Source organism: Macaca thibetana, chromosome 7, assembly GCF_024542745.1.
Source record: "Macaca thibetana thibetana isolate TM-01 chromosome 7, ASM2454274v1, whole genome shotgun sequence".
Classification (NCBI taxonomy): domain Eukaryota; kingdom Metazoa; phylum Chordata; class Mammalia; order Primates; family Cercopithecidae; genus Macaca; species Macaca thibetana.
In genome coordinates this window covers 75,715,392-75,739,612 of record NC_065584.1, presented here as the reverse complement: position 1 = coordinate 75,739,612, position 24,221 = coordinate 75,715,392, and the positions used below count along the sequence as shown (strand labels likewise).

Sequence of the window (24,221 nt, the reverse complement as noted above, 5' to 3'; positions counted from 1 at the left end):
CTTAGCCTAGCCTAACTTAAACATCGTCAGAACACTTACATTAGCCTACAGTCAGGCAAAATCATCTAACACAAAGCCTATTTTATAATAAAATTTGTTGAATATTTCATGTAACGTATTGAATACTGTTCTGAAAGTGAAAAAAAAAATGGTTGTATGAGTGCTTAAAGTACAGTTCGTACCAAATGCCGTCACTATTGCTTTCATACCATCATAAAGACAAAAAATCTTAAGTTGGACCATCGTAAGTCAGGGACCTTCTGTATTTAGAAGTATGTACGTATTCATTGAACTAGAAAAATAGTTGTATTTTTGCCTTTTTGAAGAAAATGCAAAGTGTGAATTGGCAAAATAAGTATTTACCATCTACTGTAGTTTAAAATAATAGGGAAAACTGATAGAGACTTAATTGCGAAGTGATTAGCCACCTTACTGTTGGCTTCAGAAACTATACTGCACCAGTTCTTTAGAATGCTTCCAGATGTTTCAGACCCATAGTTATTTGTTGTTAGTAACACACATTTACCTACTAGAGAGATGTTATGTGGAGATATGTCTATTGTACTTGAAGAAGGACATTTAACTCAACGTTCACAGGTGAATTCAGTGATTTCTTTAAATGATTTGTATTTTCCAAAGTGATTATCTCAGCTGGCACTTCAAAATATAAAGCCTTCTGTTACCACAAATCCACAGAAATCCATAAAACCTAGAGTGTTTCATTTTATATTATCAAACATTTTATATTATCAAACATTCTACTAAACATCTTCTAGTTATTATATAGAGCCAAATATTCATTTTGTTATTCCTACGTAGAGAGACTCACAATCTAAATTTGGTCTAAAGAGAGTGGGAAATTCACAAAAATTATGTTCATGAGGTTAAACAGTCAAGCAATGCAAGTTCCTGTTTCCCATTGTAATGATTTACAAATGACAGTGGTAACAATCTCAAAGAGAGAATTCAAATCCTTCAGTTAGCAACCCTTGCAATTATTTTTTTAGCTTTATGGGGTTAACTTTATTGGGGTTGATTAAATTCAAGCTGTGATCTTTCATAAAAACTCAATAGAGGGTCCAGATGGCCCAACAATACCTCCTTTTGTGAGACGAAATAACTTGAAGATTTTTGTCTAATTAAAGTATTTGTGCTGGTGGGATCTGAATGAATTGTTTTTCCTTTAAAAGGAGTCTGCATTACAAATAATCTTTACAAAATACTAATTATTTAAAAATAGTGTGCTGCTTTCACTATTTCAGTTATGTCCTAGGACTAGAGTTGCATGAGAATGACATTTTGAAGCTAGACTCTGATACCATCTTTGGGATTTCAGTCTGAAAATACAGTTCTGGAATATCAACAGAACAAGGCTCTGTGGAACAAAATGCCAAGAAGGTCAATGCACTACTTTCCTCCTGTTCCAGTCCCATGCTCACAATTACCTTAACTCTTGTCAAAATATTTTCTACAGTAATAGCCAAGACATAATTAGCACCTTTTCTTCATGTTGAAAATATCATTGGTAGCCATAAAACAAATTTGGGGAAAGCCCTTAAGCACCTTAACACAGCAAATGGCTATTGGGGATTGATACACCATTATTAGACTACCTGAAGGATTAACATCCCATCTTATCCTGCCTTTTTTTCCTCCCCCCAAGTAGGCCTAATTGTATGAGATAGAAAAAGAGAAGTCTAGGCAGGAGATGGGGATAAGGTAAAGAGTGGAAATACAGTTGGAAATTAAGCAAATATCTTAAAAGTGTTTTGGCTATTTAGTTATTTACATCATTATTCTCCATCCTCTTTGTGTATTTTGTCTGTAATCAAGGTGATATTCTGAGATAGGTTGTTCTCCAAAAGCCTGTCTTGTATGAGACAGGCTAAAGTATTGGTCGATTCTGTCATGAGTGGTAAGGCCCTTTATTTGGCTTTTCATATGTTCTTGATTGAGACTACAGAAGCCGAAGTTGTTATGATCAAAGATTTCCAGCAGGGGGTGTAGCCGCCTCTATAGGGTAAGTTCTTTTGAAGCCACATCATATGAAACATTTGAATACTGCAGTATTACCACTAATGGTAGAAGCTGGGATTATGATAACTTTTTTTATGACTGTCATGTCTTTTGATCTCAAAAAGACCATGCATATTAATACTTTATCAGGATATGATGAAGAACTAGAGATTTATGAAGAAAATTTAAATTAAAAACCTAAAATGCCTGACAAATCTTATTCTAATTTTTTCAAAGTAAATGAGGAACAAAGAGTCCAGTTATTTTAATCATCCGGTACAGCAGAACAGTGGCTTAACTTTTTTATTCTAGATAAGTAGTTGATTTGAGAGGGCTCGTTAATATTTATTCCATTTCTCTCCCATATTTCTGTATGCACGCGTGCATGTGTGTAAATAAGTTACCTATTTTCTTAAAAATTCTCCTTTTGAGTAGGGAGGGTGGGTGTTTTAAAACTTTTTCTCTGAAGTCTTGGCTCCTGATCAATTTTTAAAGATGCCATCTTATATATTTTTCCTCCTGCTCCTTAATGCCTTTCATTTATAGATATATAAGCATTATTAGCTACAGAATTCTGGCCCCCAATTCCCATTTCAGATTTTTATTGATATAGAAAACTCTATTTTTTGAGAAGAGCAAATTACATACAATAACTTATTTGTACTGGTAAGCACCTTTAGACTATTAGTATTGATAAGAAACAAAGTCCTACATTTCCAGGCTCCCTAAATCAAGATAAAGAACTGAAAATAATGTCGACTATGAAAATCATTGTTTGGAAATCGTGATTTTTTTTTTTAATATCTTCTGGTGTCTTCATTATAAGAAAATAAACGAGATTTCAAGTCTTCCCCGCCTCCAGTATCATGACCTATAACTGAACATTACACCTTTTTAATGTTTTCTTTAGAAGCCCTGATTTATTTGGCTTTTGTTTATGTTGATACATGTCCATGGTTATTAAAATTTCTGATTATTTAGGACATAATTTTTAAAGTATCTTTAGGGTATACACTGTATAGTACTTAACATCTTATTCAGGTTATGACTTTGAACTACATCATTATAACACTAAAAAAGCAACCTTGGCAAACTTCAGTACCTTACATAACATAAAAAATAAAGAATAGCTTGAATTTAAAATACTTTCTATATGTTTACTTCAGGTATTCTTAAGGGCTTTTAGTACAAAGATAAAAACATGCGTTGGAGTGCATTAACTTTCCAACTTATATAAATGGTGTAGATACCTATGGCATTAATACCACATTTTGATGGTTGGATCACCCACCAAATTCCCTTCTCTCCTTTTTTACTTTTTTCTGTTTACTTTCATTGCAAGTTTCTTTCCGTACCCTTCTTTCCCACCTACAATTTGTAACTGAAAGAAAGAAGTAGCTACAGACCTTACCTAACCTACTCTTAACCTACTTGGTAGGGAGGATTCAGATGCTCGAATAAGGGATTTTAGTCATGCCTTTTAGAAATTAGGGAGCAAGAGATATATAGAAAAATTAGAAATGTCTCTTCTACCTTTATTAAGTTTACCTTTGAGAAATATGAACAGGGGCAGAAGGACGGAAAAACGAACAGAACTTCTGCTGGAATATTGTGACAGATTTACTGACAAATATTTTCTAACAGATTTTTACCAACAGGCAGTTTTTGTTTTCTTTACTGACAGACCGTAAATGTACTTCTGGTTGGCAGCAGCTGCATCATTATAACACTAAAAAGCAACCTTGGCTAACTTCATTACCTTATGTAACGTAAAAAATAAAGAATAACTTGAATTTAAAATACTTTTTATATGTTTACTAACAATAAACTATTTTCAATGCAGGAAATAAATCTTTCCCCAAAGAGGAATCCCCCCTCAATTACTTTCTTTTAGACTTAACAAATTGGAGTAGATGTGGTTTTGCTCATTCTTTTATCTGCTGGCAACTATTTTAAGTCTCCTGTGTAAGGCAGATTCCGATGACCTCGGGAAAGTCACAGGACCTCAGTTTCTTCAATGGTAAAAGCAAAGGCAGTGGTTTCGACCGTCCTTTCTCACTGCACCATTCAGCGCCAGTGCCCTCATGAGAAACACACCCAAAGCCCAGTGTGCTCTATCTCGAGACTTGTGAAATTTCTAGAGTCTCAAAGTATGTTTAAGGCGGTATAATAAAAGCCAGGTGGCCGACAGTTCCTAAAGTTAGGCTGGTAGTGGCGTGAACAGGGTCTTTTGGGCCACCCTGAGACCCGCCCCAAGTCTTGGCTTCTCGCTCCACAGAACGTACTGAATCAGGGGCCTGCATCCCCGCGTGGTGCCGACGGAGAAATGGACTCCTTTTCTCGCTCCCGTGGAGTTTCGTCTTCTGGGTGAGTGTGGCACCGGGTCCTGGGCGGGTGATGTCTGTAGTTGGCAAGCGATCCTCAGCCAGAAAACTGGCCGCGCACACAGGCGCAGACACGCGAGCATGTTCCTGCGAACCAGCTTGGGCGCATGTTTTCCTCCCTTGCATTCTCTAATGTTCAGAGACCGTAAGGGGATTTATCGAGAAGCATTCGGTGCCCATGCCCGGTTTGAAACCGCGAGCACAATATCTGGTTCCTTTGCAGTACGGTGGTTTGCTCCTGAGTTACGACCAGAAACCGGAACAGAAGGAAAGGGAGAAAGCAGGGGAGGTTCGGGGACGACGGCGCTCCGGGCAGCAAGGCAGCAGCTTCCAAAGCGTGGAGGATGGGACTGAGGAGGAACGGAATACGGAGAAAGAGGGAAGCTGAGGAAAAATACTCACGCCAATGGGTAAAAGGGAAAAGGTGAGAAGGAATGGAGTAGGAGAGGGAACCAATGGTGGGAGAGGCGGAGGAAGAAGGGGGAGGGGCAGAAGCCAATGGGGGAGCGGAGAGGAGGGGGAAGCAGAGGGGAGGAGGGAGCGGGGACGCGAGCGAGGACGCGGTCCCGCGCGCTCGCCCCCTCCCTCCGACTGGATCGCTCGCGCCTTCCCAGGCTCCCGGGAGACGAGGGCAGGGGCGGGGCCGTGCCGGGCGCGCGGCGCGGGAGGTGTCGCGAGGTGAGGGGGCGGGGGCGGGGGATTGTGGGGCCGGCAGCGCGGGTGCGCGCGCGCGCGCGTCCCGAGCAGGCTGCGCCGCCGCTCCGCCCCCGGTCGGGTGTGTGGCTGCGCGCGCCGGGAGAGATGCTGAGGTAAAGTTCGGGGAGAGAGGGAGAGAAATCCGTCAGCGCGAGGGAGCCCGAGTGGCCGCCATTACTGAGCCCGGCGCGGCGGCGGGCGCTGGGGAAGGGGGGAGGGACGGGGCCAAGGCTGGTGGCGGGAGGGAGGGAGGGAGGGTGGGTGAGCTGGCTGCGGGAGCCGTGGGGCTCAGGGTTTCGGGGCGTGTGTGTCGGGGAGGGCGGGGGGAGGTGGCTGAAGGGACGCGCCGCTCGGTGAACGCGCCGGGGAAGAGAGGCGAGCGGAGAGTGGAGGAGGAGGCGGCGGCGGCGGGAGCGCTCCCCAGGAATGTCGCTGCCGCCGCCACCGCCGGGGCCGCTGCCGTTGAGGTGGAGACCGAGGAGACCGACGTTGTTAGGTAGGACCTTGCGGCTCCCGCTCCTCCGAGCCTGCCTGCCCCCTCCCAGACGGGGACCCTCCTGCGGCTAGCTGCCCCGCTCGGTCGCCGCTGCCGGTTGTAACCAGTTGAAGGGGCTGGGGCCCCGCGGCCGCCGAGGGGAGCCTGGCGTTGCATTCGGTTTTCGCAGGCCGGGCGGGCAGCAGCTGCAGCGTTAGGGATACGGTCGGCGTGAAGGGCAGAGAGGCCGGGGGAGGGGGTGCTTTCTCCACAGGTGACGGGGCCAGGGTCGGCGGAGGCCTGGTGCTGGCCGGGGATCGCCGGCCCCGCCAGGCGTCCGCTCTCGCCCGTCGCCTCACTTGCTCGGGTCTCGGGTGGTCCATCGGGAGGGGAGGTGGCGGTGTCCGTTGGCCGGGTTGCTGCTGTTAACGAGTTCCACCTGGAAGGGGGTACACGGGGCGGGTGGAGATTCTCAGAAACAGTCTCGGTTGCAAACTTAAACGCCTTGTAGGGGGATCGGCCCTTTCACTTTCCCTCATCTCCCCGACTCCTCCCTGGGTTCTCTTCACCAATTTTCCATCCGCTTTGAAGCTTGGAGTAAGATCTGAGAAGTTGTACTGCGCAACCAGAGCCCAGAGTCCTATGGGCTGACTGCGACTGGGTTGAGGCTTTGATACTGAGTTTTCGCTAGAATAACCTCCAGATTCTTCTTCTCTTTCCACTAAAGAAAAGTATCGGGGTGGGGGTGGGGAGCCGCGCGGGAGCGCGCGCGCACTTATCCACACAGAAATACTCCCTCTCACCCTCCCTCTCCAGCGTTATTAGAAATGCAGGAGAGCTGAAGGCACGGGGGTAGCTGAGGTTGAAAGGTGCACGGAAGTAAGGGCAAACTGTTATTAGGACATTTAGTAAAATCCCGAGAAAGTTGTAGGGGAGACGCTTATACTTCTACCATGTGATAGAAATTCGGATTTGGCCATAGCTTAATAAATGGGAATTCACATATTTTGAGACAGAGCAAGATAGGCATATAGATGGGTTTGTGCTCACGTTTTAAGTTTAAATTCTCATCGATCATTTACTTTTTCCTTTGTGATAGGTAGGAAACTGAATTTTAAAAAAAAAATATTCAGGTGTAAAACAGCAAAATGCTTCGCTGTATTTACTAGTACTTGCTTATGTTGCCTTCTACAGGTGGCGGGTGGGGGGGGGTCGAGTTTGTCAGTTTCACTTAAGTCCAGAACCAGTATTCAGTTAGAACAGTTAGGTGTTAGGTGGTGTTTATCCGCCTGAAGGATCTGGTTCACTTCATGGGAGATTGCTCTACATTTCCATTTAAAATGGTTCTCCTAACAAAAATTTCATCTAGATGCAACATTTGGAATAATGTTTGGTTTAAAAATATGTTAATGAAACCTTTTGCTGTTAATTCCAGTTTATTTGTACTTTAATACCATAAAACGGTATTCTTATTCAGTGTTTGTAGATAACCATACTAACCGTATAGGAAACCTACTGGACAGTTTTCTGAGTAAGATTTTGCTTTCATTTTAAATTCCTTTCTCATTTTTTGCTTTCATCTATCCTTTGTATACTAATTGACCTCCATTACCTTTATCTATAGTACAAAGAGTGGTAAGTATGTGTCACCAAAAACTTGCAAAGATACTGGAGCAATTTATGACTAAACACACTGGAGTGAAAGGCTGCGCATACCTATGCTTGTAACTTTCAAGAAATAGCACTATTGATCTGATTGACTTAAAGCAGAATCAGACGGTACAGATGATTAAATAACTATTGATTTGGTTGTCTTGTGTAGGCTACGTTTTTAAACCCAGATCAACATGTCTTATTTTGCCATTCTCTGTGCATTAATTATTAAGAGTACTGGGGAGTGAAGTGGGTTACCCTTTGATGTAAGAATTGTGGCAGAATTCTGTTATCTTTATGAGTTTTGTAGTGCCCCTCCCCATTTAAACGACCTTAGCAATTTTTAAAATGTGTTCCAAAATTATTACCTTAATTATGTCACAAAATACTTAAGTGTTTTGAAAACCGTCTTCCCTTCTTTCTTGTGTTTGAAAAGCGTATTAGCACATTTTTTTGGAGAGTTATTTTGACCTTGAAAGGTAAGATTATTTAAGGAATGAATATTGTATTTGCATTCCATTTTTGGATTTGAAGTAGCGATACAGCTTATAATAAGTTTTCTAACTCACTTTTTTAATTGAAGAAAAAGGTCTCATAAAGACTTTACTAAACTTTTCCATCATTAGCAGGATGTAAGATGAGTGTTGGCCTTTAGTGATCACTTCTTAAATATGAAATGGCATAATAGAGATTTTCTTGGTAGCTACAGAATAAGTTTTGTCACAACTCTAGTTTCCATAGATACTATTTTAAGAACTATTTATTTGGGTTGTATGGTCCGCAGTTTTTTCTTTGCATACCAAGAAGGTGTGCAGTAATATAATTGGCTGAAGAAGCATTGTACAATGTTCTGTTTTAGTGATGTCTGTGTCTCTAAAAGATACTTGTAATATATATTTAAAGTACACCAAGGGAATTTAATTTCTAAAAGAACTGTGAAGAAACATCAATAAAGTGATTCATCATTCAGTAATTTGAGTAATCAGGCTCTTAAGTGCAGGCTTTTGTCGATCATTTTATTGAAGTAGGAAAAACCATATTAGAAATTAAGAAAAACGCTTCAATGCTAAGAATTTTAAGTACGAACTTTAATTGGTTTTCAAACTCTGTTCCTTGGATTCCTGTGGGTTTTTTCCTAGATTCCTTGAGACTTCCTATGACAACCCACCCTCCCAAACCAGCACAGCTTTTGTTTTTATGTATTAAATGTATTGTATTTAAATATAAGAATATTTAACTTAAATATAAGAAAAATATTTATTATTTAAATATAAGAAAAATAGCTAATGGGTACTAGGCTTAATACCTGGGTAACAACAAACCCCCTTGACATGAGTTTACCTTTATAACAAACTGCACGTGTCCCCCTGAACTTAAAGTTTAAGAAAAAGCCCCTAAAAAAAAAAAAAAAAAAAAAAAAAAAAAAAAAAACCATCTACATTAACTTTTTTTAAGTCTCTGATTTGTTATTCATTAGTTCAGATTACTTTTATTTAGCGCTTACTATGTGCCAACCCTGGAATTACCAAGATAAATTAGATACAGGTATAATAATAGCTCAAGCTGTGTAAAGGAGTAAATAGTTAAAAGTATTAAGATGTGAAGAAAAAAGAATGCCTGTTTTTCTCAGGACCTCTGGGAATCCTTCATAGAAGAAGAAACATTTTGAGTTTTAATTGCAAGTAGGAGTTTAGATGTAAGAGAGAACCAAAAAGGATAATCTTTTTTTTTTCCCCCTACTGTGTTTTGGAAGCTGTCTACAATACTTAGATTTGCAGTGAAATGAAACAGATTGTTAATGCTTGGTCATATATGTATGTTTTACTTCGTAGAATTATTACTTGGGAAAAAGAGCATAACCTTGTAATTTCATGGTTAAAATTTGACTAGTATGTCACTTGCTTAGAGTCTCAAGCTTTTCATCATGAAGAGTTAATGGTAAAAATAGATATTCATTTTTCTAGTGTTAGATTAGCCTTAGCCTGTTTTATTATCCCTGACCAATATTTTATTGAGCAGCGAGGCACTGAGTGATACAAAAAGTATAAAATATTACTCCCTTAAAAGATCTTTTAACTTTTGTGGAGAGACAGCGAGCATGACACTTTAAGAATTTGAGGTATATACAGGGAAATACATACTGATTTAAAAGTTAGTAGAAAGGAATTTAGCTAAAGGAAGTATTACTTGGATTACATACTGATTTAAAGGTTAGTAGAAAGGTATTTAGCTAAAGGAAGTATTACTTGGAAGTAGCACACAATTGGGGTAGTGAAGGGGGAAAAAGACATTTAGGTAAGTTAATGACAGTGTGGACTGAAAGCACAGATAAGTAGAGGACAGATTAGCAGATGGGAAGAAAATATAAGATAAAAATGTGTAGTCCCAGCTATTCGGGAGGCTGAGGCAGTAGAATGTGGTGTGAACCCGGGAGGCGGAGCTTGCAGTGAGCAGAGATTGCGCCCCTGCACTCCAGCCCTGGCGACAGAGCGAGACTCCGTTTCCAAAAAAAAAAAAGGTAAAAATGAAAGAGCATCAGTTTTGTATCTTATGAGCCAGAGTGAAAGATTTGGGGAAGGTATCAATGCAAGAGTGATAGAAGGGGTGATGTGGAAATAAACACGTAACATTGGCATAACTATTTGTCTAGTTACTGTATTTGGCTTGTCAAACAGCCTTGGAAAAACTCTTACCTTGGCTTCTGATATGGCATAATTTGTTTATTTTCTTTCTGTTGATCATGTTCTTTTACTGATTCAAAATTGTTTGTTTCTTTTTATACTTACCTTTTGAGAGCCACGGTAATACCTCTTTTAGAGAACTAATAAAAAATTAACATTACTATAATCTAGAGCCGCGATCCTTTTTGGTACCAGGGACTGGTTTTGTGGAAGACAGTTTTTTCATGGAATTGGGGGCGTGGTTTTGGGATGAAACTGTTCCACTTCAGGTCATCCGGCATTAATTAGTTAGATTCACAAAGGGAGCAAGCAATCTACAGTTCTTGCTCCTCTGAGAATCTACTGCTGCTGTGGAGGTGGAGCTCAGGTGGTAATGCCCGCTTTCCAGGCCACCCCTCACCTCCTGCTGTGCAGCCCAGTTCCTAATAAGCCACAGATGGGTACCAGTCTGGGGTTGGGGACCCCTGATCTAGAGAATTTAAGATCTAGATTTCTACTCTTCTGTATTAAACAAGTATCTAATTCTTCATATATTTTCTTTAGAAAATAAGAGTATTACACCAAATGGTCTCATAGGTAATTTTCTAAAGTTTATGATGCTGAAATTTGTGGTAATAATCCTAAACTTGCCTTGTTTCATTACCGAAGTTTCATCTGTCTTTGGAAATAACACCTGAAAGTCAAATGAACCACCATCTATTGCTGAAACTGATTAGTTTTTCATTAAGAAACACTGGCTTAATGTGTTGTCTTTTATTTCTTATGTCTAGTAGCCAGTTCCCAAGCTCTCTTTCTCTTGCATTGCTCATTTATTTATTTATTTATTTGAGATGGGGTCTTGCTCTGTCACCCAGGCTGGAGTGCAGTGGCGCTCAGCTCACTGTAACCCCCGCCTCCTGGGTTCAAGCTATTCTCCTGCCTCAGCCTCCTGAGTAGTTAAGATTACAGGCACATGCCATCACACCTGGCTAATTTTTGTATTTTTAGTAGAGATGGAGTTTCACCATCTTGGTCGGCCTGGTGTTGACCTCCTGACCTCAAGTGATCTGTCCACCTTGGCCTCCCAAAGTGTTGAGATTACAGGCGTGAGCCACCACGCCAGCTGGATTGCTCTTCTAAATTCTATGATAGTTCGAGAGCTTTTAGCCTGTAGTATTTTTCTGTCTCTTGGGCTGTGTGCCCAGTGTTGTATTCCTCTTCTAGACTAATCTGTAGTGCTTCTCTATTGCTTATGACAAGGTCTAACTCTTGTTTTCCCTTGAGACCTAGGGTCATAACTTATGTGTTCAAAACAGTATTTCTTTCCAACATGGGTACCGTGCTCAGCCATTCTACCCTAATTGTACACCTGGAGAGACGACTTTACAATCCAAATCTCGTCTGTTTTTTAAGGCTTACTCAAATCCTTCCTCATCATTGAAACCATTCATCTGTTTCAGGGATCTGCAAACTATGGCTTCTGGGCCAAATCTTACCTGCTCTCTATTTTTGTAAAATGGCTTTCTGCATTTTGAAATGGTTGGGGGGCAAATTAAAAGAATAATATTTTGTGATATGTGAAAATTACATGAAATTCAGATTTTCCTAAGTAAAGTTTACTATAACATAACCATGGTCATTCATTTAAGTATAGTCTATGACTGCTTTTGCAGTATGACAGCAGAGTTGAGTAGTGTGACAGACACTGTGCAACATGCAAAGCCTAAAATATTTAGTGCCTGGCCCTTTACAGAAAAAGTTTTCCAAACCGTGAGTTGTTTCAACTTGCACTTTCATTTCTTTGAATTCCTGTTGCATTTATTAGTACCATGGTATAACACATTGCCTTTATCTCCTCAGCTATGGTACTATTTATTATTATGCGTTTTAATAATATAGTGTGGAAAGTGCTTTTCAGTTTTTTGGGTTTTTTTTCTTAATGCATACTTACTTTAAAGCTTATACCTCTTGTTGATATTCTTTTTCAATCAGGTGCTCTCATTTTAAAAATTGTTAAGCCTTACCTAAAGTTGTTTGTATAATGAAAATGACGGTTCCTCTACTATATGGCATTGTAATATTGCATGTCGAATTATGCCCTTCTCCCCACTTCTCAGTTCTCCAAGGTGGAGAGAAAAGGACCCAGACACTGGAAGGGAGGTGAACTACCAAGCCATAGTTACTGGCTTGGTAGACTTTCCTATATGTACCTTCATACATTGGAAATCCCTGACAAAGTTAAACCGATAGTAGCTAAGCACAGTAAATAAATACTACGGTTGTTTACCTAGGTTGATGAACATGGGATGACCTTTGGTCCTTCTGTTTTCCATACTGAAATGAAAGAATTTAGAATGACTTGCACACCAAGGCCTCAGGGAAATAACATGTTATCAGAGTAGGGTGTAGATTAAATAATAGGGTGGAAGTTAATGTGTTTGGGAATAGTTTTGGTCATTGGTTTTTTGCATATTTTCAGCAGTGAAGTTTTTTTTTCCAACAAATTGAAATATCAGAAGATAAAAATAGGTAAAAGCAGAATTACCTTTGCTGTGTGGGTTTGCCAAACTCCCAGAGTACTTTCCAGTTGGACCCTCGAAGTACTACAAACCTTTAGGCTTATTGTTTATATACCCATAATGTGTGTTAATGATCACATTATAGTCTTAGGGGAAAAAACTGGACTTTTTATGTTAGTATATTTTGCTGTACTAGATGTAATGGGCCCAAAGCAGTACGTAATTGTTGTTAAGTGTTCAGGATTATTTAGTGGTTTGGAAGCTGAGTATTCTTAGTCTGGAGATTAAGTCATTTATTCATCAAATATTTACTGAGCACTCGCTGTGTGTCAGGCACTGTTGCTGGAGATATGATTCCAAAACAAAAATCCCAATGCTTCTAGGTTATTTAGTCACCACATAATTTGTTCAAAGTTTTGACAGGTTGGTTCTCTCTTCATTTGCCTGATTATATGTTTCAAGACTAATTCATAGGAATAATGACTTTTTAGGGCGCATTTCAGCATAAAAATTGTGTGCTTTGTGGTATAAACTGTGGTTCAAAGGTGAAGTATTAGTTTGAATTCAGGACTTTGAGACCACAACATAGTGAGACTCCGTACAAAAAAATTTAAAAATTACCTATGTGTGGTGGTGCACATCTGTATTCACAGCTGCTTAGAAGGCTGAGAAAGGAGGATCATTTGAGCCCAGGCATTTGAGGCTGCAGTAAGCTATGATCCTGCTACTGCACTGCACTCCAGACTGGGTGACAGTGAGACCCTATTTAAAAAAAAAAGAGAGATTATGGAATATGAGTTCCTCTCCTACAGGTATTACATTGTTGAATTACTTAGCTATTTTATGTGTGTTAAAATGACTTTTTGATTTCTTCTCACTTCTCACAGCATTGATAAATTTACCAGAAATAGCAACATTAAGAAAAGGCAGGCTGGGAGGTGGCTCACGTCTGTAATCCCCATACCTTGGGAGGCTAATGGAAGAGGATTGCTTGAGCCCAGGAGTTTGAGACCAGCCTGGGGAACATAAGGAGAACCCCTCTCTACAAAATAATTTTTAAATATTAGCTGGGTGTGGTGGTGCATACCTATAGTCCTAACTAGACAGGAGGCTGAGATGAGAGAATCACCTGAGCGCAGGAGTTCAGGGCTGCCGTGAGCTATGATCATGCCACTGCATTCCAGCCTAGATGACAGATTAAGAGGCCTATCTCAAAACAAACAAAAAACAGAAAAGTAATGCATCAGTATTACACTCTGTTCATCTTTTTTTGTTGTTATTTTCTATTGCTGCTGAACAAATTACTCATCTTTTAGTGTGGAGTTGATTATTTTATTCTTCAACTGTTTCCGACAAGTTTGCCTAAGGTTGTAGAATATATGATAATCTTTGGGCTTTGTTCTTGTTTCTTTTGAATATTTGTTTACATAAGGGATATTTATTTGATTTAAAGAAGATAGAGCATGTAATTACAAAGTTCCTTCTGTGTAATTAGGTCTTGGAAATGTAATTTCTTATCATAAATTTTGTGATTCTGCAAAAGTCTATAAACAGCCAAAAATTTTGAATTAACTGTATTTGGGGTTGCACTCAACTTCACTTTTGAAAAAAAATTTTTTTAAGATGTCATAAATTAAAATTAGATTGTTATGCTGGCTAAATACATTATTATAGATTATAGTTAGCTTTCGTTCTCATGGTTTCATTTTTGACTAAGTATTTGAGTTTAAATTAGGATTTATGCATTGAATTAGTAGCTATTATGTGGGAGGCACTATTGTAGGCTTTTGATATACTGGTGAAATGAAGATTTGTGCCTTGTGACTCTTTTATTACGAGTGGGATGCAGAGAGGGATAGAGTTAATGACATAATAAGGTGTATAGGAAGTTAGGAGGGTAAAGAGTTACCAGTGGGGTCTTTGGGGATATTGTGAAAAGTTTAGTGCAAAGGCAAGAACATGCCTTAGCATGTTGTCTTCCTCCAGTGTGATTGAAGCAGAATGAGAAGGGTAGAATAGTATTAGGGGAAGCCAGAGAGGTAAGAGAGGGTTGGAGAAGATCTTGTAGTAAGCCATTGAAAGGACTTGCTTTTTATTTTTAGCAGTACTCGAGAGTTTTAAACAAAAGAGTGGGAAGCTCTGATTTATGTTTTAAAAGGAGCACTCTGGCTGCTCTGATATGAATAGACTGGGAAAAGGGAGCAGGAGTGAAGCAGAGGAGTTAGTTTAGAAGACTTTGGAGTAATCTTGGGCCAGAGATATTGATGGGTGAGAGCAGTAAAAGTAGAAAAAACTGAAAAGTTAAGGATATGTTTTAAAGATAGGACCGTTAGGAATTTCCTGACATGGTATAATAATTTAAAAGCGTAAAATATTTTTAAATACATACCTTTTATTAATGAATGCATCAGTTTGTGAAAAGGTACGTGTTTTAGTTTGTTCTGATTTATTGAGATTTTTAAAAAATTTTTTGGATTCCTCGTAGAACTTTTTTTTCTTGATTTGCAAAGGAGGATGCGGTGTTTCAGTGGTCTAGTAAAATATCTTAGAAAACTTAGTTGTGAAGATAGTTTCATTTTGACACAATTTTAATTTCTATAAGGAATTCTATATAAATAATTTCTATAAGATTATCCTAAAGATAATCTTAAAGGCAGAATGAGAGACTGTACTGCAAGCTATTAAAAGCAGCACTATTGCTTAAAAAAGTAAAAGATTGGAAATGAAGAGATTTTCCTTCTAACCTTGTAATTTCTAATAGGTTATTGCTACTTTTGTCTTGGTTTCTTCATCAGTAAAAATAAACATGATGCTAGAAGAGCAAGTTGCATGAAAGTAAGCTTATGTCAAAAATAGAAAAGATGTGCATGATTGACATAGATATTAAGACTGAAAGGAGTTTTTGAATTAACTCAAATAGCCTTCATATAATTGAAGACACTGGCCATTAGTTTATTAATGGGAGCATGAAAAAAACATAATTTTTTTTTGTTCTTAGCACTGAAAAAAAAATTGCTTGAAGAGGACAGTTTTGATCTGGATGTAAGGGGCCAATGGATAATTTGTATATATATATGAACTATCTTAGTGTTTGAAATGAAATTCCCTTAAAACGTGTTACAGCCAACTTCATGAGATCCTTTGTCCATTGAGGTGATAATACCATACTCATTCAAACAAATAGCCAAATGCTTTTGAGGGCAAGGTGACAACAATTTTTTTTTGTGGTTTCTCAAACTCTTCTACCCACTCCCCTACCTTTTTTTGGTTTTGTTTTCAAACCAAAGCCTCTTGAATTAAGTAAACCTATAAATCAGATAAGGAAGGCACCCCTCTGGTGAGAGCTGGAAGGACTCTTCCAGCACCCTTCCCACATCTAGGTGGAAGAATTTTTCTGTCACAGTTTGAAAATCACTATATGGTGACTCACGACATAAGCTCTGGAGTTGATTTCAAAATACCAGCAGGTAGTCTGCTTAACAGCCTTGTTAGAAGGATAAGGATGTTCCTCCCTGTATCTAATGGGCATTTCACTGTGAATTGTTGTGGAAACCATAGAAGTCATGTGAAATTACCTTATTTTTAATTTAAACATGAACACTTAAGATTCAGATTGCCAGTGTCAAATGAATGAGGATGTGTTGAAGCCTTAGTATTAAATTTTAACCTCATTATAGTTTTTATTTCTGTCAAATAAAAAGCTTTCCAGTTTTCAGTGACCAATGAAAGGGTGATGACTTAATGCCTCCATTCTTCATTTAAGACCCTTTTGTTTCTGAAACTTTAAAAATACATTTTATGAGAGAGTATTTTCATTTCTGCTTTACCTTTCTATCTTAACATATAGAGTATATCTCAGTGTTTTGGGGTTTATGCTATTGGAGAGCAGAAGTGAGTCTTAATGAGTAATAGTATTCAGAATTACATTATTTGGGTAAGCATATATATGACTTGAAGACAAGGGATGGTTTTACTTTTAAAAACGTCTTTGAATTACTGTTAGTTTTCAGAATAGATGTTTGTTTAATAAAGAGTTGTATTTCATTATGTAACTGTAGTGTTCTTACTGTACTGTAAAAATTCCCCAAAGTAATCACCAGATAAGTCGTCTTTTGATAAGTATATCATCTGCAGGTTTTGCTTTTCTAATGAAAAGGAATAGATCTTGTATTCTCTTGTGTTTTCAACATTTTGCAATTAATTAATTGTTAGGTATGGAATCATTGTGCTGTTTTCCATACTAAGTTCCCTTTATGTCACTGTATATATAACTTTGTTGTCCAGAATACACTATGTTTTCTTCTCTGTAATATCCATAAATAAAGTGTTCACTTATTCTTTTACACAGTTCAGGTAAAGAATGTTAAAGTTGATGCTAGGTACAAATTTTCACTTTGGCCAAATTAAGATTTGTAAAAATTTTACTTAATAAAAAAAGTTAATAGGATTGGATGGGACTGCCCTAGTTTCCTTTACTACATGTATACACTGCTGTCACATAAATATTTGTGAGTCACAAGTCTCATCACATTATTTTTCATAAATCTTAAGCAGCTTCCCATGGTTCCAAGAATCAAATAAAGACCTGGAACTAATATTTATTAAGCCTCTTCACTAGGCACTTCACATTTTAAAAAATGATTTATAGATATAGCCCTGTTTTATAGATGAAGGAACTATGTCTTAAGAGTTTTAGGGCTTTACTGTTGTCATCAACTAGTAAATGATAGGAGTCCGATTTTGAAATCAGTTGTATTTACACATGGTTTCTACTTCCTTGTATTGCCGCTTCAATATAGTAATATTTACTACAAAAGTGAACCTAATATATGTTTTGTTTGACTGTCAGATGGCTATTAAAGTTAATATTTACTTGAGATTGATGGAATAAGCTTCTAAAATATGAGAATAAATCTGAAATTTTATTTTTAAAAATTATGTATTATAATTTTACCAGAAATATTAGTCAAGATTTTAAATTATGAGCACAGTTTATCTTCACCATTAGTATAACATATGTTCGGTGTAATTGAAATAGATGTTTACTTACAACAGAGGTCAGTGGACTAGCAGGTATTTGTGGGAGAGGGGAGGAAGTGGTCTTTTCTTACTTTTCTTAGATTTTTTTTGTTTGTTCTTTGTCTGAATTGAGGATACTTTTCCTATGTGCTGATGCACATTGCTTGTGATTTTTTCCTATCTTGTGAAATTTGGAGGTGGAAATGATGTAGTTCTTTTAATTTGATCTCAAAAGAATGTGAAGAATCTCTGAAAAACTTTTTTAAAAGACCAATTTATTACCTACCTGAAAAGTAATCAAAATTGAATTTTATGGAATTCTTACAAGTTATCTTGTGTTGCTAGCATATCAAATAATTCTAAAAGATTGTCTCAGATATATCATTTTAAAATTATTTAGCTTGGTGCTACTCAAAATGTGGTCCTTGTGCCCTTTGTAACTATTTTGAGAGGAAATATATCCAGGAATTAAGAGCATTTAGGATCAGTTTGGCAGTTTTAGGTTTCTTGAATCTAACAAAAAATCAAGGCTTCGATGTAAAAATAAATTTCATTATATTTTGCAGTTGGTCTTGTAGATTTGAAATAAAATTTGGTCCTTAGAGAGTTTAAGAAGCAGTGATCTATGGAAATGCCATCATTATTTGTATTGTGTTCACTCATTTCTGTTTTCTCTGTTTAAGTATTTAAATAGTCAATTTTTGGGGGGCATAACATTTGGTAGATTTTTTTAAAAAGACTATTGAAATTTATTGAAAAAAATTTTATATTCTAAAATCTTATCAAATTCTTATGAAATTCTGTTTTAAGGAATAAGTTTTGAGGAACCCTGTAATAGAAAAAGCAGGTTGTTTTGTATTTTTAAGTTGTGAGGGAGTTGCAAGGCAACTAGTACATTTTAGTTATTACCAGCATAGCCTCCAGTGACAGAAGGCAGGAAAATTAAGGGAGTGGAAAGGACTAGCTGTTTTTTCAAACTCACAGGAAGGGGTAATTAGAGGCTAAATGTACATTTAGTTTAATAGAGGTTTATTTTAAAGTTTGTGAGACATTACATTAGATTTTGTATTTTGTTAGGTTAGCCTTATGTTTTGAGGTCATCGTGTATTTATAACAGTAAGTCATAAACTGTTTATGTAGTTACCTCTTAAAATACATGTATCATTATTATTAACTTGTATGGTGCTTTGTTGTAAACATCTTTGTTATTTGTAATTCAGTGTATGTAATTTGTGATTAAGATTTGTTTTTTTCCCCCCCCCCTCTTTATAGGAAGATGATCCCTATGATCTTGAAGACGTTTCTGCACAGAAATGAGGGAAATACAAAGAACCAAATACAGTTCTGAAATTTGGGATCTGTATTTTGAGATGATTTTATTTTCAGAATGAGAAGCATATCTGGTTACCTTTATGAATGTAGAGACATGAGAAGAGAGTTATGATGGCAAAAAACAAAGAGCCTCGTCCCCCATCCTATACCATCAGTGTAGTTGGACTCTCTGGGACTGAAAAAGACAAAGGTAACTGTGGAGTTGGAAAGTCTTGTTTGTGCAATAGATTTGTACGCTCAAAAGCAGACGAGTATTATCCAGAGCATACTTCTGTGCTTAGCACCATTGACTTTGGAGGACGAGTAGTAAACAATGATCACTTTTTGTACTGGGGTGACATAATACAAAATGGTGAAGATGGAGTAGAATGCAAAATTCATGTCATTGAACAAACAGAGTTCATTGATGACCAGACTTTCTTGCCTCATCGGAGTACGAATTTGCAACCATATATAAAACGTGCAGCTGCATCTAAATTGCAGTCAGCAGAAAAGCTAATGTACATTTGCACTGATCAACTAGGCTTAGAACAAGACTTTGAACAGAAGCAAATGCCTGAAGGGAAGCTCAATGTAGATGGATTTTTATTATGCATTGATGTAAGTCAGGGATGCAATAGGAAGTTTGATGATCAACTTAAATTTGTGAATAACCTTTTTGTCCAGTTATCAAAATCAAAAAAACCTGTAATAATAGCAGCAACTAAATGTGATGAATGCGTGGATCATTATCTTAGAGAAGTTCAGGCATTTGCTTCAAACAAAAAGAACCTTCTTGTAGTGGAAACATCAGCACGATTTAATGTCAACATTGAAACATGTTTCACTGCACTGGTACAAATGTTGGATAAAACTCGTAGCAAGCCTAAAATTATTCCCTATTTGGATGCTTATAAAACACAGAGACAACTTGTTGTCACAGCAACAGATAAGTTTGAAAAACTTGTGCAGACTGTGAGAGATTATCATGCAACTTGGAAAACTGTTAGTAATAAATTAAAAAATCATCCTGATTATGAAGAATACATCAACTTAGAGGGAACAAGAAAGGCCAGAAATGCATTCTCAAAACATATAGAACAACTTAAACAGGAACACATAAGAAAAAGGAGAGAAGAGTATATAAACACTTTACCAAGAGCTTTTAACACTCTTTTGCCAAATCTAGAAGAGATTGAACATTTGAATTGGTCAGAAGCTTTGAAGTTAATGGAAAAGAGAGCAGATTTCCAGTTATGTTTTGTGGTGCTAGAAAAAACACCTTGGGATGAAACTGACCATATAGACAAAATTAATGATAGGCGGATTCCATTTGACCTCCTGAGCACTTTAGAAGCTGAAAAAGTCTATCAGAACCATGTACAACATCTAATATCCGAGAAGAGGAGGGTAGAAATGAAGGAAAAATTCAAAAAGACTTTGGAAAAAATTCAGTTCATTTCACCTGGGCAGCCGTGGGAGGAAGTTATGTGCTTTGTTATGGAGGATGAAGCCTTCAAATATATCACTGAGGCTGATAGCAAAGAGGTATATGGTAGGCATCAGCGAGAAATAGTTGAAAAAGCCAAAGAAGAGTTTCAAGAAATGCTTTTTGAGCATTCTGAACTTTTTTATGATTTAGATCTTAATGCAACACCCAGTTCAGATAAAATGAGTGAAATTCATACAGTTCTGAGTGAAGAACCTAGATATAAAGCTTTACAGAAACTTGCACCTGATAGGGAATCTCTTCTACTTAAGCATATAGGATTTGTTTATCATCCCACTAAAGAAACATGTCTTAGTGGTCAAAATTGTACAGACATTAAAGTGGAGCAGTTACTTGCTAGTAGTCTTTTACAGTTGGATCACGGCCGCTTAAGATTATATCACGATAGTACCAATATAGATAAAGTTAACCTTTTTATTTTAGGGAAGGATGGCCTTGCCCAAGAACTAGCAAATGAGATAAGGACACAGTCCACTGATGATGAGTATGCCTTAGATGGAAAAATTTATGAACTTGATCTTCGGCCGGTTGATGCCAAATCGCCTTACTTTTTGAGTCAGTTATGGACTGCCGCCTTTAAACCACATGGGTGCTTCTGTGTATTTAATTCCATTGAGTCATTGAGTTTTATTGGGGAATTTATTGGGAAAATAAGAACTGAAGCTTCTCAGATCAGAAAAGATAAATACATGGCTAATCTTCCATTTACATTAATTCTGGCTAATCAGAGAGATTCCATTAGTAAGAATCTACCAATTCTCAGGCACCAAGGGCAGCAGTTGGCAAACAAGTTACAATGTCCTTTTGTAGATGTACCTGCTGGTACGTATCCTCGTAAATTTAATGAAACCCAAATAAAGCAAGCTCTAAGAGGAGTATTGGAATCAGTTAAACACAATTTGGATATGGTGAGCCCAGTTCCTGCCAATAAGGACATATCAGAAGCTGACCTGAGAATTGTCATGTGCGCCATGTGTGGAGATCCATTTAGTGTGGATCTTATTCTTTCACCCTTCCTTGATTCTCATTCTTGCAGTGCTGCTCAAGCTGGACAGAATAATTCCCTAATGCTTGATAAAATCATTGGTGAAAAAAGGAGGCGAATACAGATCACAATATTATCATACCACTCTTCAATTGGAGTAAGAAAAGATGAACTAGTTCATGGGTATATATTAGTTTACTCTGCAAAACGGAAAGCATCAATGGGAATGCTTCGAGCATTTCTATCAGAAGTTCAAGACACCATTCCTGTACAGCTGGTGGCAGTTACTGACAGCCAAGCAGATTTTTTTGAAAATGAGGCTATCAAAGAGTTAATGACTGAAGGAGAACACATTGCAACTGAGATCACTGCTAAATTTACAGCATTGTATTCTTTATCTCAGTATCATCGGCAAACTGAGGTCTTTACTCTGTTTTTTAGTGATGTTCTAGAGAAAAAAAATATGATAGAAAATTCTTATTTGTCTGATAATACAAGGGAATCAACCCATCAAAGTGAAGATGTTTTTCTACCATCTCCCAGAGACTGTTTTCCCTATAATAACTACCCTGATTCAGATGATGACACAGAAGCACCACCTCCTTATAGTCCAATTGGGGATGATGTACAGTTGCTTCCAACACCTAGTGACCGTTCCAGATATAGATTAGATTTGGAAGGAAATGAATATCCCATTCATAGTACCCCAAACTGTCATGACCATGAACGCAACCATAAAGTGCCTCCACCTATTAAACCTAAACCAGTTGTACCTAAGACAAATGTGAAAAAACTGGATCCAAACCTTTTAAAAACAATTGAAGCTGGTATTGGTAAAAATCCAAGAAAGCAGACTTCCCGGGTGCCTTTGGCACATCCTGAAGATATGGATCCTTCGGATAACTATGCGGAACCCATTGATACAATTTTCAAACAGAAGGGCTATTCTGATGAGATTTATGTTGTCCCAGATGATAGTCAAAATCGCATTAAAATTCGAAACTCATTTGTAAATAATACCCAAGGAGATGAAGAAAACGGATTTTCTGATAGAACCTCAAAAAGTCATGGGGAACGTAGGCCTTCAAAATACAAATACAAATCTAAAACCTTGTTTAGTAAAGCCAAGTCATACTATAGAAGAACACATTCAGATGCCAGTGATGATGAGGCTTTCACCACTTCTAAAACAAAAAGAAAAGGAAGACATCGTGGAAGTGAAGAAGATCCACTTCTTTCTCCTGTTGAAACTTGGAAAGGTGGTATTGATAATCCTGCAATCACTTCTGACCAAGAGTTAGATGATAAGAAGATGAAGAAGAAAACCCACAAAGTGAAAGAAGATAAAAAGGTAAGGTTAACTTAAGGTCAGTGATGTTTATAAAAATGCTTGTTGTTGCGTTTTAAAAATACATCAGTGTTAGAATTTAGTCTTATTCATTCCATATGTGTAATTATTAGCCCTTTTAAATTATCTGAGTATTCTGTGGGGTTAAGTGATTTTTTGTTATTTTTGTGCTTTATTGGGATAGAGTTTGATTTCATATTCTTCAGCATAAAAATTCTGGGTGAATGTGTTTTTTCTTTTTACAGAAACCCAGATATGAAGTGATTTTGTTCTTAATTTTTCCATTTGTAAATCATCCTATTTTTCTGTTTTTCCCTTTTGCCCTACCATTTTGCAGTGTTAATTTGGCATACCTGTCTCACTCAAGGATATTAATAATACAATAAAATTGTAACAGTTTATAGTCTTGGATATTTATTAACTTTTCCAGGCAGCTTCTTTGCAGATGGTGGTATACTGCCTGAAGGTAGACAGAAAGGTTTCTGAAATTTGAATTGAAGAATTCTAACCAAATTAAAAGAAAGAAAGCAAGCATTCTTTCATCTTTTACATTTTCAGTAGGTGCTAATCCATCTGATGGTATTAAGCATTTGAAACCTAAATATGAATGCTGTTAAAGTTGTATTTAATAATTTTGACTTTTATTAGATATTTTTCACAGTGGTATTTTAGCAACTTCACTTCTAATACTGTTTGACACTTAATTGCACACAAACTTTTATTTAAGGATTTTATGGTCTTAAGATAGCATTCAGTAGGCTTTTATGCTAATGTACTGGTAATTTCTTCATAGGTTAAGTCCATAATCTTGTAAATTGTCAATACTTATTTTCTATAGCTGACTGCTGTTTATCAGACCCAATTAAAGATGTGGATATTTTGAGTAAGCTTAGTCTAGGTAATTTTCCTAAATATAGTAACTCCTCATTATAGTTGGATAGACTCTGCTTTATTTTCTAAGTTTAAGTTAATGTATTATGTTTTTTTGTCATTAGCAAATTTTCTGGAGGAGGCATGTAACCTTTTTTAAAATTTTTGTTTTTGAGATGGAGTTCCACTCTTGTTTCCCAGGCTGGAGCGCAGTGGCACGATCTTGGCTCACCGCAACCTCCACCTCCCGAGTTCAAGCGATTCTCCTGCCTCACCCTTCCTGAGTAGCTGGGATTACAGGCATGTGCCAGCATGCCTGGCTAATTTTGTATTTTTAGTAGAGACAGGGGTTTCTCCATGTTGGTCAGACTGGTCTTGAACTCCCCACCTCAGATGATCCGAGGCCCGCCTCAGCCTCACAAAGTCCTGGGATTACAGCCGTGAGCCACCGCGCCCAGCTGTAAACTTTTAAAAATATACTGATCTAGACTTACAGCACATACTCAACTCATAACATGCTACTCTCTGGCATCTCTTCACACTTACCCTATTATCACTAGTTCCATTTTATCACTAACAAAAAACTTTAATGTTTTTCTGTTAATTGGTTTATATTATTAAAACTACATAATGTTTATTAACAAAAATAAAACACAGCCTTTCCATTTTTAAATTGCTTTTATTTTTGTGGATTTTTTTTCCATTTTTGTTCACAAGCCTAATTGCTTTGGTAACCTTTTATTTTGATGTAATTTCAGTGAAAGTTGGAGGAATA

At 37.6% G+C, this 24,221-nt stretch overlaps 2 protein-coding genes across 6 annotated transcripts in view; one reads left to right on the top strand and one right to left on the bottom strand.

Moving 5' to 3' along the window:
• Positions 1-3,804: 3,804 nt before the first annotated feature.
• Positions 3,805-4,526, bottom strand: LOC126959384 (uncharacterized). Its single transcript, XM_050798341.1, has one exon. The coding sequence runs from the start codon at positions 4,524-4,526 to the stop codon at positions 4,173-4,175; it is 354 nt and encodes a 117-aa protein (XP_050654298.1). The 3' UTR covers positions 3,805-4,172.
• Positions 4,527-4,726: 200 nt separating this feature from the next.
• The window catches only part of ARHGAP5 (Rho GTPase activating protein 5), a 71,368-nt gene continuing 51,873 nt past the window's right edge, over positions 4,727-24,221 (top strand). For 2 of the 5 annotated variants that reach the window (XM_050798314.1, XM_050798310.1), the window contains exons 1-2: positions 4,727-4,824; positions 18,695-22,579. In XM_050798314.1, the coding sequence (XP_050654271.1) occupies positions 18,863-22,579 (3,717 nt within the window). In that variant the 5' untranslated portion in view covers positions 4,727-4,824; positions 18,695-18,862. Of the gene's footprint in view, positions 4,825-5,130; positions 5,593-18,694; positions 22,580-24,221 lie in introns of those variants that run through there. The other 3 variants (XM_050798312.1, XM_050798313.1, XM_050798315.1) reach the window with 3 other exon arrangements.